Genomic DNA, 19,494 nt, shown 5'->3' on the forward strand with positions numbered 1-19,494 from the left:
CCAAATCAAATCAGAGACTTATATTCCCAGTTGAATGTGTCTCCTGTACAATTGGCTTTCCTACCATGTGTTCTAATAGAATATTTTAACTTTACCTAATTTCTTTTATTTGTTCTAATCAATATGGTAACTGCAGTACATTCTGCACCACACAAGCTTCTCAGTTGCGGGTGCAATTTACTGTGGAAGAAATTAAAAAGGAATGTGACAAGGGCAGTTTGCCCACTGAAATGAAAAAAAAATTAAAAAGCAACCTGGGATAATATAACTAAATCTGAAAGTCTTATTTTGTGTCAGGATTAAATTGCAACAGAGCTATACTCCATCCCCTGGACAAGAGAGTATAGGCCCGATGTAAAGATGTGTTTGCATAAGAACCTTTTGTATGAGAACTCTTTTGTATATTGACTGAAAACTTCGTAAGCTAGAAGTTAATTTTCCATGGTTTACAGAATTACCCAGCTGGACAGGAATATTACCTATAAAATTCTTCCAACTACATGTGGATGTGATTGAAAGAGAACACCATTTTAAAGACTTCAAAGTATGTAAGCACACCTTGTCAACAAACCCATTCATACTTATTCCCAGTGTGCAAAGGTGCACTAAGGGACCCGAAGATCTGCTTCAGAGTAGGCTGACTGACACATCTTAATACATGACATATGTATCTGTTGGGGATACCTCTTTATGGGATTTAAAAATCAAGACCCACTGTGTAATTCTATGGCTAATTTGGGCCTATATCCAACACACACAGTATTGTGAAAGCCATCACACCCACTACCCATTAAAGAACACTCTGATCCTTGGGAATCACTGGATAGGGGCAGTGGCTAATTAGAATTGGGTTGATAAGTGCATAGCTGTTGTATGCAGTATGATTACTTATTTGTGTTATTGCTTCTGCTGTTTCTGTCTTTTCTCCTAGTGACCACAATCTTTATCACCCCCATGGACAACTTATGAACTGAGGAAAAGTTCCTGGAAGAGTGTTTGAGCCACAGGGTGGTGTAAGGAAAGCCAGCTCAGCAACTGTGCTGACAATCAGCTCTGACTGGGCCCAGAAGGGGGAGGCCATGGACTACTGACTCAAAAGAAGAGGAAAACTGAGCATGGAATCAAGGGAATAATTTAACCAATAGAACAGGAGAACTGTGTATCCAATGAGCATTGATTCCTTTGTTTGCTGAAGTGTACAAATGGGGAGGAGTTTTGAGTGACCTTGGATCTCCATTACAGAGAGAACCAGAAGAGGACCACTGGGATGATGTCTAGATCCTCAGGCGGTGATAACTTTTTACTTAATCTGTCTCTCTGTCACTCTTTTTCACTCCCCTCCTCTCTTTTTCTCTTTCTTTCTATCTCTCTCTACTTCCCATTTACTGTTAAATGAAATCTGTACTACAGTCTTCAGCATATGGTCTTTTTTGCAGCCTAATTTGGGTAGAGGCATCTCTCCAATAATTGGATCTTAACAAATGTAACTAAAATAATGTAGGAATTGGTTAAGCATGTTTTAACAAGGAAAAGGTCTGAAAGTACCTTTCTTTCTTAGCTATCAAAAATTCTGAAAATTTGTACAATGTTTTATTCTTGAAAGTAACATCTAAAGATTAAAGTGTCTCAAGAGACTGTAGATTACATGACTGTGAAAATGCTCATATACATGGAGCTTGTGCATCATCATTTCATTTACCAAAACAATGAGATCTGGAACTTTTAAAGCCATTTTGGGGATCCAGACAGCTAAGAATCTTTAGACTTAGTAGAAAACAAGTATTCAGTATTAAGACATCCAGAATCTCAGCTTTAGAGATGCATTTTACAAAACAAGAACAAGTTTTAAAAAGGTCCCAATACCAATTTAAGTCTTTAAGCAAAACAAAAACCTTTCCCAAAGAAAAAAGAATATATGCATACCATACTGAGAAGACTAATAATATTTCCCAGACCCATTACATTTTCAAGCTGGTTCTCACCTTTAATTGAGAGAGACAGCCTTTAAGTATCTCTCTTAAATCTTGAATTCACAGTGACAAACCTACCTCATGCAGGAATAATTGCTTGTGTAGATACTGCTTCTCTGATTAGTTAGCATGTTTGCTCTTGCTTACCACACAGGTATTTTGTTGCAGGAAATTTATGATGAGAAATTTTCTCTCAAAGGCGTATTTATCATTAGTCATTCTACTAAATTTGAGAGGAAACCAGAACTGTGTAAGTAATTTTATGACTGGCTTTTCTCCACGGCCCTTCACCAAAAATTGCAACTGCCTATGGCCTTTAACTCTGTTCTGCTTTAGATGGTTTGAAGATGGAAACCGTTATTGTATAATTGGTAAGAAAATGTTAACAGTTTGTGTTAGATTTGCAGACAAAATACTTACCTACTAAAGACTAATATTTTAAATGGCAGTAATCAATTCTTTACTCATAGAAAAATATTTGTCTTACAACAAATAATACATATAATTATCTTTTAAAACATTCTTAACTGTAAAGATAACTCAAAATGTCATTAGTTTAAAGTTAGAAAATTCTGACATGGTAGGTTTCTCATTTAGAAGACACAAATGTTTAGTTTTTCTTTAATCACACTGATTAAATTTCACTGTGTTTTTTCCCACTTCAAATTTATTATTACATCACAAAACATTAAGAAGGCAAATGAAAACCCGTCGTGGTTTGATTTTGCACAGAAAGAAAACTTGATATGATGGAATTAGAAAAAAACGACATGTAGGACGGGGTCACAAATTTTTGCTTGCCTGATACCTGACTCTAGACAGTTCCACATTAAACCAGTATTAAAAGACAGCAACTAAAAAAAAGTCAGAATGATTTCTAAAAGCAAGTCAAACTTTACCAAAAAAGTAGCATAATTAATTTTAAACACTTACCTGCTTCTGTAGACATTGCTCTTGCCTTCTCTGTTTTCTCCTCAGGCTTTTTGACTCGTTTCTTTCTCTCTTACTCAGCTTTCGGTTGAAGGAAATACTCCTAGGCTGCACAAGACCAATAGGTGTGATGTATTGTTTGTCTTCTACAACCCTTGTAGGTAAGGAAAGGTTCATCACAAACGGTAACCCATCAGCAGTGACACTCCCAGAAGATTGTCCAGTAACTCCAAAATCACACTCACTTTCTGTTTCTCTGTGTAGTAATGTGGTAATGGAAGCAACTTGCAATTGGCTTTGTAGTATGTCAGCACAGGAACTATACAGATCCTGAAAAGAACTACCATCTTTCCTATTGGACTCTAATTGCAAGCCCCCTTGTGCGTAAACAGGTGGATTTTCATTTTGGCCACGGTAAAGTGTTCCCATATTGCAAATTTTATATAACACAGGTGAAAAAATAAGTCTTTCTCTGATATTTAAATCCAAGCTATGTGATCTTCTGTGAAAAGGTTTTACAGTGCATGCATCTTTCTTAGGATAGGAAGAAGGGAGACTTCTTTTTCGATTTAATGCCTTTAAGGGAAGTTTTTTACTTTTTATCTCATATCTGGGAGCTCTTACTTCTAGACAAAGTGCTTCTGTTAATCTTCCAGCACCTTTATTACTTCCAGCCATATAGGAAAGCCCTTGATTTTTTATTCCCAAAGTTGCAGTTACCACTTCATGGCAGGTATCCTTGTTAAAACCAGACTGAATTTTGAGAAGCAAATGATTTTCTGATGATTTTGACAATTTAGCAGAGAAAGGTGGCTGATGCTCAGTCCAAGTTCTGCAGGAATGTATATTTACTAACTGTCCACAGGAACATTCTTTGTTGCAAACAAAGTTAAAGCCCCCTAAGCAGGCGTCACAGAATGGACAGTGCAACTTTCCAATTGTCCACTGAGCCTATTGACAAGAAAAGAAAAAAATAAAGCACCCAACATGTTCACTGAAAATAAATGAGCAAGAAATAATTACTGGAGTTATTTTCTCCTTTAATAAGAAGATTTTCTTCTTGTTTTTTAAATACAATAAAAGACACTTCACAGCAGAAAGAAAATCCACCATAAATAATGTTCTGATCAAAGCTCTGCTTGCTACAGCGATAAACAATTCTAAGAAATCTAACACACATTTTAAAATGTAGGAGCTTTGAAATATGTTTAAAATTTGTCCATAGATAGAATAATGCTGCAATACTAATGAAAACATCAGATCCTTAAAGCAGTGAAATCAATTTCCCATGTTAATCTGGAATTGGCAAGCACAGCTTCTCAGCTGAGTGTTCTGAGTGCTGATACATTTCTTGCATACTAAGTACAGTGGAAGGAGATTTCTTTCAAAAAGAATATAGCTTTTCAGTTTGATTACCCCACAAAAGCTTAAAATGGTACTTGTATTTTGTTGTACAGAGCATTACAACATAACCTCTGTGCAGATACCATGACAAATCCTTAATACTCTACATATAAGGAGACAGTTATTTTCATTATTTATAATTCTATGAATTTCTTTTCAATCCTGAAGGCCCTTTTTCCAAAGGAAATACATATCAAAGATCTATAAACTCCTACATATTAATACAACTATTAGTACTCCTACATATTTAGGCAACTATTAGTATTTTCAGCAATTATATTTATCTGTCAGGAGCACTGTTGAGGACTAAAGTTATGCAACTGTTTGTTGGATCAAAGCCCAGACAAGAAACAACATTATCAACTCCAGTCACACTTTACTCACTTCAGTGTCTAAAGAGCCATGAATACAGAAGATGCCCAACATTTCTAGTTTATTTCAGTTGCAAATGTCCTTCAAGGTAATTTGGGAAGATGTGTCCATAACTGATGCTTGTCCTATAGAAAGCTACAGAAAATGTCAGGAAAACAAATTTTGTAGTTTCAGGAAAAAAACCCCAGCAACTTGTGTGGAAAAAAGGTTATTTTTCACACACAATGCTACAGGAAGTTCTGGAAACACTTATTTGAGAAACTTACTCCTGTCTTGCGGGTTAAACCCTCAAAATTACACAAAACATCAAAGATGTGTCTTTCATTGCTGACAGGTTTTTTACTTGGGGGATAAAATAGTTTACATATAACTAAAGGCTTTCAAATTCTTGGGAATTCTGTGAACATACAAAATCTCTCTCAGTTTGTAAGGCTGACCAATGTGTCATATGCCATTCCCAAAGGAGAATTAAGCTCCTTCAGAGATTTACTCTTAAACCTCCCACACTCAATTTCCCAGATGCCAGGGGCTAGACACTAAAATTAGAGGGAAAGCACTTTCTAGTGACTTTTTTGAGTCTCTCTGACATGGAATAGTATCCTGAATCTTCAAATGGAGAGGACGAGTGATTAATGAAAATTAAGAAGGCTAGAAGCCTGGAAAAAATGGAAATGCACAACACAGTATGGAGGAAAAAGGACATCTTTATGTCCCATGTGCACAGAGACTGGGAGATGAGGTGTGGTACCAAGGAGCCCGGAATTGATTTAGCATTAGAGTTTGGCAACAGAGTGTGGAAGCATTGACTCAGTAAAAGAAGTAACAGCCTACTAGTGGAGGAGGTGGTAGGGGGAAAATCAGCAAGATCTGAAGGGGAGCTGAGGGTACACAGATTTAGTGATGGACTGCGTAAAGAGGAAAAAATGGAAGTGGTTAGAAAAAGAAACCAAAACAAGTGATAAGTGATGGGTTAAAGAAATGCAGGTCAATAAAGGTCACTAGCAACACTAGCTGTAATATATTTGTATATTTGTAATTACTGAAGATTATCTATACACTAATATGTACATGAAATCCAAGGAGATTGGTTACGAACAGGGACAGATGGCAAAAAAGAACCGGCTGGGAAGCAGTGGGTTTTTACAGCCTGCAAATAGACTTTGCGCTTATGTAAAATGATTTAGCCTTTGATTCAGGAGTCATACAGGAGAAAATAACATATGATCACAAAATTATTCAGAGCCCAGGAGGATCTGGAGATAAGTCAGAATTGTTTAGCATCCCATACCCTCCGCCACCCCCCACCCCATTTATCCATAAAAACACAGGATCTTGCTGGAGGAGATAGAGTGAACGAGGCAGGAGTTCCAAGGATATTAAGTGATGCAATGAACACAAAGATTTTGAAAGGGTACACAAAGAATTGCATTCTCTGCCTTTTTCACCAGAGGAGAACTGCTCCTCTGCAGTCTCAAACAAATATGGCAAGCCTTTTCTGGGCAGTCTATGGGTATTTTGTATTTGTATTTCCTCAGTCCCCAGTTTGACCCTCCAAGTTTTCAAATGCAGAAGCAAAAGGTGCAAAAGAATAATTTAAGAGCTAAAGGTGAAAAGAATAATATTACAATCAATATTGAATCCAATTATACTGAAATAATTTAAGAGGCAAAGTACTGTAAAAAACTGCATCCTTATTATTAAGGATTCATGATTAGGCAATATTGTAAAGTGAGGATATAACTCATGAGATGTGATTTTCAAACACACTTCCAAGATTAGTGTTTCTGAATATAACTATTCTGTTATGTTCATTGAAGTATAAGAGATCACTAATTTTAAAAAGTTTAATTAATGTTTAACAAAAAACCCAAATAGAAGAATAGAAAGACGGAAGATGATTTTTTTTTTTAAATTTTGAATTCTTAGTTTTACAGTTGTAACAATTTTTTCTCTTTATGCATCATTTTCAGTATGGATTTGCTTAGGGCATAAATTACTTAACATATAGTAAAATTTTACACTGAAGTCTAAGGAAAAAGGAATGCAACTATCATTTACTTACCAAAATCAAAGATTCATAAAATAAAATCTGTGCGGCAGAAGAAAAGCACTGCTTCTGCTTATTAGTATCTATGCAACAACATTAACTTCTAGATCTAAAACAACTTAAAGAAAATACCAACTGAGGCAGTCAGTACAATAGGAGATTATGAGATGGTTTGTCATTTCAAATGGGCAGTTAAAACTCAAAAGCAGTGACACTGGCTTGTCATCAGATGTTTGAATTTGCAGGAAGGTATCTACTTTCTATTCTTATGACATAAGAGCACATTAAGTATAAAAGACTTAAGTATAAAACACATTATATTCCAAAAACTGAACTCTTAACAAATCTCCAGTCCACTTTTATGGGGAAATATGCTTCTTGTTGTCACTGTCAACCTATATGTTAGTACTGCAAGATATGATGATCAAAACAAAGCAAACACCAAAGCCTAGGTAATAAATATAATATTAAGCATTGAAAAACATGCAGAGATGCCCATGACGGTTATCTGAAGAACCATAAATACATTCATCTGTTAAAGAGCAGGAAACAGAATTAATCACTTGTAGCTCTTCTGCATATATTAAAAACAAAACAAATTGAAACAACATTTAAGAGATTAAAAAAAATCTGTAAATGGTAATGATAGAAGTTACTGAGAAGAATTTCCTCAGTTATAAGGTCTCTGTAACATACATAGACCTTGAATGAAAAATGTCCTTGAAACTTGTTCCGTTTAATTATTTTACGTCTTGAATGATAAAGATTTAAAGCAAAAAAAAAAAAAACAAAAAAAAAACAAACCAAAAACAAAACCTACCTTTTCAATGACACATTTCACCCACTCTGGAATGGCTTCTAAGCTCACATGCCATACACTGCTAGAATTCTGAGCAGCAGCTGAAGGCTGTGATATCCATTAACAAAACAATTGTATTGATACTCAACATTTATGTAAGCTTTTTTTTTCTTTAAATATAGCCATAAGTCAGCTTCCCAAATTCAGTGAACATTAACGAATTATAAACCTCAAATATGATGTGCTTCTTTAAGCTAAAAATCAGGTAGATATTGTCCATAATTCTCTGTTTCTGAATCTAAAAACATTGGACAAACTCCACTGTGGAGATGAAGGCATCTGGAGGTGGCTTTGTTTTGTTTAAAAGAACAGAAAGTATGCAGTTACAGGCCTTCCAAGAATATTTGGAAATTGATTTTAGAATCACTGTCAGCTGGCACAATTTTTCAGTAAAGATAGAAATATGTAAGTTACAGTTTACCTGAAGACTATGATCAGCAATACACAAATGCAACAAGTAGTTTCTAATTAATTTTCTAATGCTTTTTAAAATAACTAGGAGAGAAACCAGGTAATCTTAGCAGCTTTACAATTTTTACTGCAATAATGTGATCAACTGAATAGAAAAAAAGTCTAAAACCTGTAGCATTTTACTAACTGGTACTAAAATAAAAGCAATTACCTAACTGAAATAGAGTTATACGGATGGCTAAAATTATAAGGAAACCATGGTGAGAAAGTCCTAACATCAGTTGTTAAAATTTATGAATATGGAAAGTTGTGGATGCCTATGTTATGAAAGTCACTGGAATAAAAGTTTCATTCTGCTGAAAATTAAAAGTGGGGCTATAGACAGAAGGTAGAAGTTTTCTAAAATTCTCCAAGAGTTGACAGAAGACAGATAGATCCATTTATGATGTCTATGCTATTGTTTTTGTCCTATCTGTGAAGACTACCTGCATGTCAATTTGCATATAATTCTAAGTGTTTATACTGTGTTTGTAACTTCAACATTTGTTTTCAAATTTGTTCTGCATTTTTTCATTCACATTTCAGCTATGTCTTTGTTTAAAGGCCTAAAATTCATCAGTGAAAACATTCTGAAAACATCATAGTACTGTCTTTGCCTCCCAACCTCTTCACATACAGCATTAAATTACACTTTTTTTATCTGCTACCTACATAACTAGAGAGGAAGCCACTTCACTCACGTGCACAATGATGGTGGATCTCCACTCACAACTGAAAAGCTCCACCGGGGGAGCTTGGACAAAGACACCTCCTTTTCACTACATTTTTTCCATGGAAGGAGTTGGAATTTCCACATTCTCCCCCAAAAATCACTTCAAACCACGCACAAAAAACCCATCAAATATAAAGTGTGAAAATTATTCCAGAACTTCAAGCTCTGTAAGTGGCATGATTAAATTTTGGTGTATTTATAATACTTATTATATAATGGTCTTAAAAAACCCTTTTGTTTCTACATCTGTTGGCTATACCCCTCTCTAGTGTGAAAAAGGATGTTGTTGCATTACTATTGTGTTAATAAAAAACATCACCACCTTCTATTTGGTTTTTAACTTTGATTCAAGATCATCAGCTGTAAGCCTTTTTGGCACATTTCACAAGACCCTAGCTCTTTATGATTACTAGCTGCCATTATAAAACAGGAGGAAATAGTCTGTCACGGTTTTGTGTAATTATCCTTCTGTTTATTTTAAAAAAGACAATATAAATTACTTAGCAGGGCATAATCCCACTCAGGGCAGAATAATCTTCTGAACTATTTTTGTGCACAGACTATGTCCCATTTTTAAAAAATGAAGGGCAAAATTTTCTGATGTAGGCATACTTCACACACAGTTAACTACCACAGTGGAAATTAGAATCAGTCTTTGAAATACACCTTATACACAAAGAGTTGTCCATTAGGAGATATTAAAACAAAAAAATGACTGCTCTAAAACCATCAAAACCAAACCCCATTTTTATATGTGAAATGGTAATTCTCTACACAGGCTAGTAGTCAAGTGTCCACAAACACCGGCCTTCACGCTGCAGAACATGAAGGTGATCAGTGCCTACTTGGCTTCACTACAATTACTTCTCTCTACGGAACTGTCTATGCTTTACTACTTATCTCCACAAGAGATTAGTTACAAAATGAGGCTACATCTAATACTTCTCCTTCATCTGAAAAAAATGGCACCAGAAGAACTTACAAACTTCTTCAGAAGAAGCTATACTTTGGATGCTTTTTTTCCATTACATTTTGCAAGAAAAATGTATTTCTATATATATTCTACTATATATTTCCTACCTCTCCAGCAATGCAGAACACCAGCCTCTCGGTTGTTCATTATTTGAACTTGTGATTCTTCAGCTCTGTATGTTGACCTGTAAAGACCACAAAACATACAATTTGGTCACCTGTTGAAACCACCACTTTTCTCTTGCGATGTAGGAACCCAGAGTGCCGAGAGGATTTCTCTGCCTGTTTTTAAGGGTTCTTACCCCCCTGAACAACATTGTTTTTACCTCCAACCTTGGAAAAAATTACCAATGATCAGACAGGAACTAGAAAATACAGTGGTGTGAATCAGGTGATAGACTATTATGTAAGATTGTCACAGGGTGAAAAATGTAGAGGTTTTGGCCTTCTCTTTGTAGTAAACAGATAAGAGTAAAAAATATCAAAATAGAGGATTGTTGTTGTTCTCTAAACCTTCTTCTCCTTCTTCTACTACTCCATGTCCTGCAGTAAAAGTAGTTTGGAATGACTGGATAGAGAATTCCACAGCTCCTGCCCATGTTACTGAATAATTGGTAGGAAAGTGAAAATAATACACGTTTCTAGTAACTGTTGGTTAAATTATCTTTAAAAGGCTGTGTAAATCTTGATAATTAAAGACTTCACTCCTGCTTTCTGTGCTCTATGCTGTACCTGGGTCATGCTAGTGGCTCTGTTCCTCTGGTAAGACTTAATAAACAACAATCCAGCAACATTGAAACTCAAGGAAAAGTCTTGGTTTATCTTTGAAACTCCATGCAAGGACTTTTAGAAAATTCTCTCCCATCAGGAGGGATTTGATTTATGGCACGGTTCAGTGTCATTGCAACCCTGAAGTCCATAAATATTCTCACTACCACAGAGGAGACTAATACATTACTTATAAACACTCTCTCATCTTGTATAGCATGCCACCTAGATGTTATAAATAGCAAAGTGAAACAGCTGGTTTTATTTCCAGGTTGCATAAAAGAACTAGAAAGCAACAACAACAAAACAATTAAAACCAAAAGAAAATAAAACGAAGCTGGCCAATCAACAAGTAACTTGTCCAATATTTGGGCAAAAGAGAAGAGAACTCCAGTTTTTCTAGAATATGTCCATAGGAATAAGACATTGGTATCCTAAGCAATAAATAAACATACAGACATATAATAGCACATAACAATAATGAATGCTAACATAAAACTATAGATGACAAAGACTCTTCTCTCAACATGCCCCTACAGGCTTGCTCCCTTAAATTATTTTGTGTGGAAGGATCAGCGCTACTGGTGCATCCGTTTTTCATGGACCTGTATTAACCTCATTGTGAAACAGGACCTAAATTAAGACAACCAGAAGGACAAGACAAATTCTGTTTTTCTTCTTTTGTGTCTTGTTTTGTCCCGATTGTCTCTCTGGTCTTCTCTATCATATTCCAAAGTCTTCCCTTTTTGTCATGTTTTCTCCAAAGGTCCTCCAACTCTTCCTTCTATGTACTTAATGCTCTTACCCCTTTGTGCTAGCGACATGAAAAAAATAAGAAAATCTTTTTCATCTACATATCAACTCAAGCTCTATTCTAGAGTTATGCCTACTCAAGAGTGCTAAAGCGCACAGTGCTCACTGACGGGGAAGTTGGAACATAAAACTAAAAATTGGTGTCAAAAGTTTCAGAGTTCAAACATCTGATTTTGCAACTATTTTAACACCTAAATTTTTTTAATTTTCACTTACTAAAGAAACTTTGAGGTCTTCACTACGGGCTGTCTGGAGAGCACTTTGCCTTGTTGAAACACACAGACTTTCGCATTTTTCTCATTTCTACCTTTCCTTTTTCTGCCTTGTTTTCCGATTTAATCAAAGACAATGAAACACACAGAGAGGTGACTCATTATCTTTTATTTACATCTGAGGTCTTTGTTTATCACACTTTCTACTTTTTCCAGAAAAGTAAAGGTCTGAAATATGGTTTGACAAGGACAAGCTGAAATGTGTGTACATACAGTAGACTCTGCACTCAAGTGTAAGTGCAGTTTTTAACAGTCAGATCCACCCTAAGCTTAAAAAGTGAAATTAAGGCAAACATTCAATATTTTCTTGCAATATCACAATAAATTAAAATGAATTTTTGTTAAAGGTCCATTAACATACCTTAAGACAGCCAAGCAGATGATCATGGAAGAGACACTTAAATTGAAGATACTAACTTATACTAGTAACCCGTCTCATTCCTGACAAAAATGGAATGATTGAAATGCTTTGTCTTAAGCAGAACTTCAGTTTTTACTTAAACTTAGTTTTTACTAACTCCCACATGTCAGTGCTGCTACTTTCTGTATCAGACACATTTCAAAAGTGGAATGTATAAAATAATTAACCTGTCCATGAATGATTACTTTAAAAAAAAAGTAAATTCAGACTCTGATAAATTTTAGAAGTACTATGTATCACTTTGCTGTTAAAACATTAGGTACCACAGGGTACTGAAAGAATGATTATCAGCTATGAATTTCTTTATATCACTCAAACACTTTAAAGCCATTCTAATTAATTTATTCTTCACAAATTCATAACACACTTCTAAAATGAATTTAATTTTACAACAGTTCAGTTAGAGCCTCAAATCTAAGACCAACCAGGATGGACTGAAGGACATTTACCATCAGACATTCTTTTTAGATACAGCCATATCCTAATCTACTGAAATACATTCTTGAAATGATGTGATACATACTTTGCATCACTTCTTATATTGTATTTTTTTATCCAAATGATATATTTAAGTCTCCATATACATTCTGTTCCCCTTAGAGAAAAGGATGTTTTGCCATCTGTTGAACAGCTGCTTCATTTGAAGCTGAGGATGCTGGAGCAAGGCAAAACCCACTTGGTGATAGAACTCTCAACAATTTAGATAGAAGACTGATGAATAAATGCACTTGCTATATTTAAAAGACAAGGTTCAAGTCATGCAAACAAAAGCTCTCTAAGGATCACTGGCATTTGAGGTGATGTAAACATCCTCCTCATCTCATAATATCTTTAAGCTTTACCGCAAAATAAAAGGTCTTTCATTTATTTATTTATTCAATTAGTTAGTTAGCTATACACTTTGAAAGGTTCTTTTTAGTTCAGCATATACCTTTTATTAAAAATAACACTTACATAAGAGAAATGAGTGCACAGTATACGTGTAGTAACACACATAGTATGGGTTATATTTTGTGTAAGCAAGAATTCTGATAGTGAACTGCATGGAAAAAATCCAACTCAAGTGGATACTTTTTTTAACATTATGGCACCGCAGGCTGAAGTGTCCTTTGGGCCTAGGAGTATTTAAAGAGTAGAACTCCTGTAGGTCTATTAAAAATCTGCATGTATGTGTCTTTTGCAGTTCTTACAAAGGACAGAAGAAACTCTACAGATGCACGTTAACACATTGCAGAGGTTTCTATACACATCATGTTTCTCATCACATTGGCATTCACTTTTATTTTGCTTTTTTTTTTTAGTTTTCCATTTGAAACTCCAAAAATAGTGTCAGGCCCTGAGTGGGCATTTTCATCTAAATACTGAGTCATGTGTCTTGTGGCTGTACTGCTTTCAGGTCAGTAGCTTTGTGGGAGCTCATGTTTGCCTCCAAAATAGCATGCAGATACATCAGGATGTTAAAAAGCCTGTAATCTTCCCTAGCTATTTTTGATGACCTTCAAACTCTTTTCCATTATTTCGTACCAGTAAAACCAGTAGCAGAGTCCTAAGACTTCCTTTCCAAGTCAGTCTCTGTTCCCTTTCTAGAAAATCATTTGTCTAATCTTCTCTTAGAGACCTCTGATGCAGATCTCACAGCCTTTTCAAACGATTCCATTATCTCCTTATCTTCCTTATCTTTTATTATTAACATTTCCCCTAATACTTAAATGGAACTTTCTTGTAATTTCCCTTATTTGCTGTGAATACAGAGACCAAAAATTGCTCCTTTTCTTCCATGCAAGAACATTTTACAACTTTAAACACTTATTACTAGGTATTAATTCCCCTATAATCTGATCCTTGAACTAAATAAATCTTCCTCTTTTTCCTCAGAGATAATGCTTTCTTGATCTCCAACTGTCACTGCTATTTTGTGAACTCTTTCAAATGGGTCAGCTATTTTTGCTGAATGCAAGTTCTGGATGCAGAACTCACTCAAGTTTTACCAGCTGAGGACACTAGACAGTTTGCATATATTTTCAAGGGAAAAAAAAAAAAAGAATGCCTATTTATATCTAAATTTCTTATAAAATCCAAGTTATATGATGTATTAAGTTTTGGTCATTCTGTTTTCAAAAAGATTGCTAAAGAAATTTAAGTACAACTTCAATTGAAAATTCTCAAATGTTCACAGTGAAGAACTAAACACAAAGCCCTAAATTTCTGTTGAAATCTGGTCTAGAATTTCAACTACCTTGCCCTTCTTTCACAAATAAAAATGAGAAAATAAATATAGCAGCACAAATGGTTATCACCGTCTTTTGTTAAAAAATCACCTGTGACCCCTTCAGAATATTGCAGCCATGAAAATTACAGTAATAATTATGTTGCAGCAAGAAACTAGGGCAGTGAGCAGTAGTTACGAGAGTCTTGAAAAAATATTAGATGAGTGTCAGCTTTGTAACAGGATGGCAGAGAAAAGCTAGATGAGCTGTCCTAGCCAAAAAGAGTCCATACCAGAAGTTCCAGCTCCCAGAAAAGGAGCAACTGGTAATTTACCCGACACAGAAACAATCATGGAAGACATTAAGGTACACTTTAAAAACTTGCTGCTAGTTTCTGATCTCCAAAGTATTTCTGCTTAAAGAAATGCTTTAAGAAACCTACTTTAACAGTGTTTCTCAGTAAAATAGCACATAAGATGGGGAGACAGAAAATTTAAAGAACTGTCTCCAGGCTGCCACAGAAGAAAAGCAGAAAGATGCATCATCTGCTCCTGTGTGTCCTCTCGTCTATGAACTCTTCTACCAGTTCAGCCATTGTGCGATCAGCTTCCATATCATGTAAGCTAATGACAGTGATGACTAGTTGATGATAGAGGGGGGCCAGCATGTGATACTCTTTCTTTCGTAGCAAGACTAACCATGTAATTAAAAGGAAGTTAAAAGAAAAAAAAAGAAAAAAAGTTACTTGCAACGCATTTTTTAACTTGCTAAAACAACCTACTACATGCTGCTTAAGTCAACAAGTCTTCCAGACACAGCTAGGGTGTGGAGTGTGTACATGGCTTTGACAAGGAACAGACCAGGCGGGTCAATGGAAGACCACGGATGGGCGTGTAATCTCTTTTTTCCATGAGATTCCAAGATCAAAGCTGTCTGTTTCATGCTCTTACACATACAAATACTAGCTGTTGCACAAAAGAAAGGCCGAAACAAGCAGGAATAGGGTGCCATTGTCCCAGCGTAGCGCGGGACACCAGGCTGAGCACTGCCGCAGCCGCTGCCCCCGGACACCCCCGGCCCGGGCGCGGCGGGTGCTGAGGGCCGGCGGCGGCCCCGCCGAGTTAACCCCCGGCAGTAAGGAGCGGAGCTGCACCTCAGGCGGGCGCCGGGCTCACCCGGGGCGGACAGCCCGGCCGCTCCCGCGGCTCCGGGCGGGTATCGGCACCACCGCTCTCACCCCGCGCCCCCCGCGCCCCCCGGCCCGGGCCCGGGCCCAGCTCGGCTCCACGGGCGGCTGCGGCGCCTCCCGCCGCCCCGGCCCCGCTCTGCTCACCGGGCCGCGCCGTGCGAGGCTGCGATGAGGACGCGACGGCACTGGAGCGAGCGGGCGGGCGGGGAAGGGGTTGCGCAGCAGCAGCTGCTCCTGCGAACGGGAAGAGACGGGAGACAAACGGCGGCGGAAAGCGCTCCGCCACCGCGGCCCCTGCCCTCGGGCGGCACACGGCGGCAGCCCGGGCCGCCCAGGCGACTGTTGTCGTCCCGCGGCCCCGCGGGAGCCCGGGACCCTCGCCAGCGGCGGGGCCAGCCGTGCTGCCGCGAGGACGAAAGCAACGCCCGCCAGGCCCGCGCCGCGCCGAGCCCTGAGGCTGGCACATTCCTGTCGTCTCCTGACTGGCAGAGATGGAGCGGGGTGGGGTCAGCCCGACGGCAAGCTGTGACCAGGGAGAAGACAGGCGGAGGGAATTAAGTTAAGGGAATGAGCGAAAACTTTTCAATAGGTATTGGGACAGAAACTGCCTTTCCTCAGGCCCGAGGAACAAGCCCAGACCCAGAGATCGTTCTGTTATAGAGCGAGGCCAGGGACATCGCAGAGACCGGCGAGCGCCCGCCAGCCGTCACCTGCTAGGCTGGGTGTCCTCAACAGCCCCCGACGGTCGTAATGTGCAGCAAGGGAAAGGAGGAAGCATTAAATGAAATGGGGCGCGGGAACGAAGTACACTTATGAATCGTTGTAGGAAATTGCTGCACATCACGCGGGGCTCCATGGCAGGAAAGGCAGCACGCCTGGCCGGTGAGCGTCTGTGCCGCGGCAGCCAAGAGTAGCGAGCTGGCGGAGTTCGTACGGCCTCTCTTGTGCCTCAGTGGGGATTTGATCTCTTGCGGTGACACTGTGGCTTCACCGGGAGCTGAAACGTGCCCGTAGCTGACAATTTCCTAATGATGGTTGCTGCACTTCAAACACTGGAAGGAAACAAATTTAAAGTAATGTAAGAGTAAGAAAGGCTGGCAGATTGCTGGGGAAAATAAAATTAGAGTCTGTTCATTTTTTTTTTTGCCTGTGGAGATGAGTTGGAACACTGATACCTGCATTTCAGGCTTTCTCCTCTATTTATGATATATGATTTCTGTGATCTTTGTATTTCCATGTACGATCCCTGCAGGTCAACTCAAGGTTATATTATCAGGTAGCTGTTTTGGATAATGTAGGACTCACAGTAAGATTTAGGCTCTCATGGAGACCAAAGTGCACTACCACAATTTTTTTTTTCCCAGTGCTCTCATTTACCTGATCTTTTTATTAGTATTTTCTCTTTGCTACCCTATTATTATTATTTCTACCCTATTATTACAGAATATCCTGTAAGAATAGAACTATTTGGTTGCTTGGTTTTTTTTAACTTGGGAGAGTTACTCAGTTCTTGCTATTTGCAGACCTGCTCATTTGAAAAGTTTTCAAACAACGGTGTGACACAAGTGTTTTAAATAACAGTATAAAAACATTAATTCAGAAAGCTGTATTCTTTTTGGTATTTACAGCAAGCTAAATTCCTTTATATCTGTTTGTGCTTAAACAGTGTAATTGGATGTGATGAGTTTTAAAAAAAACCAAAACGTGGACTAACAACAAGCCTGTGCTACAATGAACCATATTCTTATCTTACCATTTTCCCATTCCATGGTCAGAAAACCTGTTGTTTTTATTTTTGGAGGAGATTATTGTTAGGAGCTTTTTTAGTGATTATTACATGAGATTACAACCTGAGATCTGCTAATTGCTACATTTTCTTTCTTAGTGAAGACCCAATAAAGAACATCACAAGTAGGATGTCCCAATAATAAAATTCTGTTTTGCTCTGCCAGGATTGTACAGTAATTATATGTAGGAGAAACACACTATTATTTTCAAATAATTTCTAGTGTGCTACAGTATGCTCAAATTTAGACTAAAAGGACTATTAGAAAAAGCGATATTTATCAGTAATAAGAGTTGCAGCTTATAAGGCGCTTTTTAGCAAACTTAATTGATAGAGCTGTAGAGCAACACGTGAAATAGATGAATGAAAGAAATAAAATACAGGTTAAAATGATGAGTTTAAGATATTTCAGACCTCAACTTCTGACATAAAATAATGTTGAGAATATTAGGAGAGAGGTATTTTAAATTTTTTTCATCTCATTTGCTTCTGTTTAAGTAGGATGTGGGGTTGGACTACTTGGATTTAATGGAATCCCACAGATAAGGCGAAATAGTCATGAAGGTGGCACTGGGGGCAAGAAATGAAAAGGACCGTATGGCTCATGTCACAGCAACAGCAAATGGAATGAGGAAAAATGAAACTTTGCTACTGGCTATAAGATTATATTCAGAGCCATTCAGCTGTACTGTGTGGTTAACTCTATTTATTATCTTAGAGATAGTGTTTGTCTATCACAGGGCAGCTGGACTGTGCAAGGCTAGAGAGGATGAATTACAGAGGTTAATGGATATTGCTTGTGCTGTGGCTTTGGGACTCACGACAGGCTGATGCAGTAGTTAATTCCAAGGCAGGCTATATACGAAATGCCTTTTCCTGGGATAGCCCCTTAAATCTGTGGTGGGAGTTCAAGGATCAGTGCCAAACTGACACAGTAAGTCAGAAACCAGAGAGTCTCTTTGCTGTTCTGAGGCACTGACCGTGTCTTGGGAAGACTGCACTGAAGGTCTGTGCAATGGGTCATTGAACAAGGAAGCACCCTGCAGGACTGTAGTGATTTGTGTGTACACAGCAGCACTTTCTGTTCTCATGTCCATGGCAATGAATAGTGTATCCAGCTCACAGGTGCTCTATGAGAACCTCTTAACAAGTGGTCATGTATTCCAATAATCACACAGGAACATGTTATTTCTATTCCAGTTGTGTTGATATAACTGCCATGGGGAAGGGATGACCTAATTGTCATTCCTGTAGAGTTTACCAAAATACTTCTTCAATACAAGAAGTTACATTTTCTGCAGCTATTTGGTAGTGCACTAACGACTACCCAAGGCATTAACCCAATCTGTAATCCCTGTTTCTTCAACCCATTAGGTTGCTCCATTATGTGGGGTCATCTCTAAGACCTGCATGTCTATTATTTGGTCATGTGTTATGGAGGAAAATATCTTTTAAAATGGCCAGAGAGGGAGCATTAGGAGTAAAGAATGAAGAAATGGAAATAGTTGGGTAGAACTTTTAGGACTTGATACTGAGCACAAAAGGAAAATTATCTTTGCCATTACCTGTTAGGTTTTTTTGTTTCTTTTTGTTTGTTTGTTTTGGTGGGGTTTTTTTGTTTGGTTTGGTTTTGTTTTTTTTTTCCTTTTCTAAGCAGCTTGCATATTCAGACAGCATTGTATCAGGAGAAACTCAGTGAGCAACACTGGCCTCTTTCACCCTTCACTATAGGATTAATTGTTGGATAAATTTTAATAACCTTAGGCACTACAATAGCCATAAAGCATAACATTTTTACTATGTGGATATTACATTTTTGTATATTATTATCTTACTGAGAATACAGCCTGACTTTCAATTCAGCACATCGTTGAAAAGCTTTTCCTATTACAAAGTAAATTGTAAGAAAATTACATTTCATACCCTTTTACTTGAAGATAATGGTTTATATTTGATTTGTAAATCTTGTGATACTCCTATAAGAAATTTAAAGTCTATACTGAATATCCATCAATTAACAAAACATTTGCTTTGCTTTGCTTTTGCTTCTTTTTGAAAAATAATCAAATCCATCTAAAATTTCTGTGTGTGATGATAGGCTGGATTATAGCTAGGCAAAACATTTATTAAGTCACATAGGACTAGGTCTAATAAAGTAATTCTTATTGTAGTTTTCTTAATTTATGGTCACTTTTTCCCTGGAATGGACTCCAGAGCTGTGTTAAATGTTGGGATCCTTTCTTTGCTTCAGAATCCTGCTGGTCAAGGAATCCTGCTATCTTGAGAGAGGATAGAAGAAAA

The 19,494-nt window shown here is 37.6% G+C and overlaps 1 protein-coding gene across 4 annotated transcripts in view; it reads right to left on the bottom strand.

The window, feature by feature from the left end:
- RNF180 (ring finger protein 180) overlaps positions 1 to 16,045 on the bottom strand; it is a 71,292-nt gene extending 55,247 nt beyond the window's left edge. For 2 of the 4 annotated variants that reach the window (XM_042028262.1, XM_042028263.1), the window contains exons 1-4: positions 15,552 to 16,045; positions 9,846 to 9,922; positions 4,689 to 4,811; positions 2,904 to 3,851 (exon numbers count right to left, since the gene is read on the bottom strand). In XM_042028262.1, coding sequence (XP_041884196.1) covers positions 2,904 to 3,851; positions 4,689 to 4,730 — 990 coding nt within the window. In that variant the 5' untranslated portion in view covers positions 4,731 to 4,811; positions 9,846 to 9,922; positions 15,552 to 16,045. The remainder of the gene's footprint in view (positions 1 to 2,903; positions 3,852 to 4,688; positions 4,812 to 9,845; positions 9,923 to 15,551) is intronic. The other 2 variants (XM_042028261.1, XM_042028260.1) reach the window with 1 other exon arrangement.
- Between the last annotated feature and the right edge of the window lie 3,449 nt (positions 16,046 to 19,494).

The sequence above is a fragment of the Corvus kubaryi genome, unplaced genomic scaffold (assembly GCF_017639235.1).
Source record: "Corvus kubaryi isolate FWS band 111438036 unplaced genomic scaffold, C.kubaryi_AGA036_p1.0 37308, whole genome shotgun sequence".
In the NCBI taxonomy this organism is placed as follows: Eukaryota; Metazoa; Chordata; class Aves; order Passeriformes; family Corvidae; genus Corvus; species Corvus kubaryi.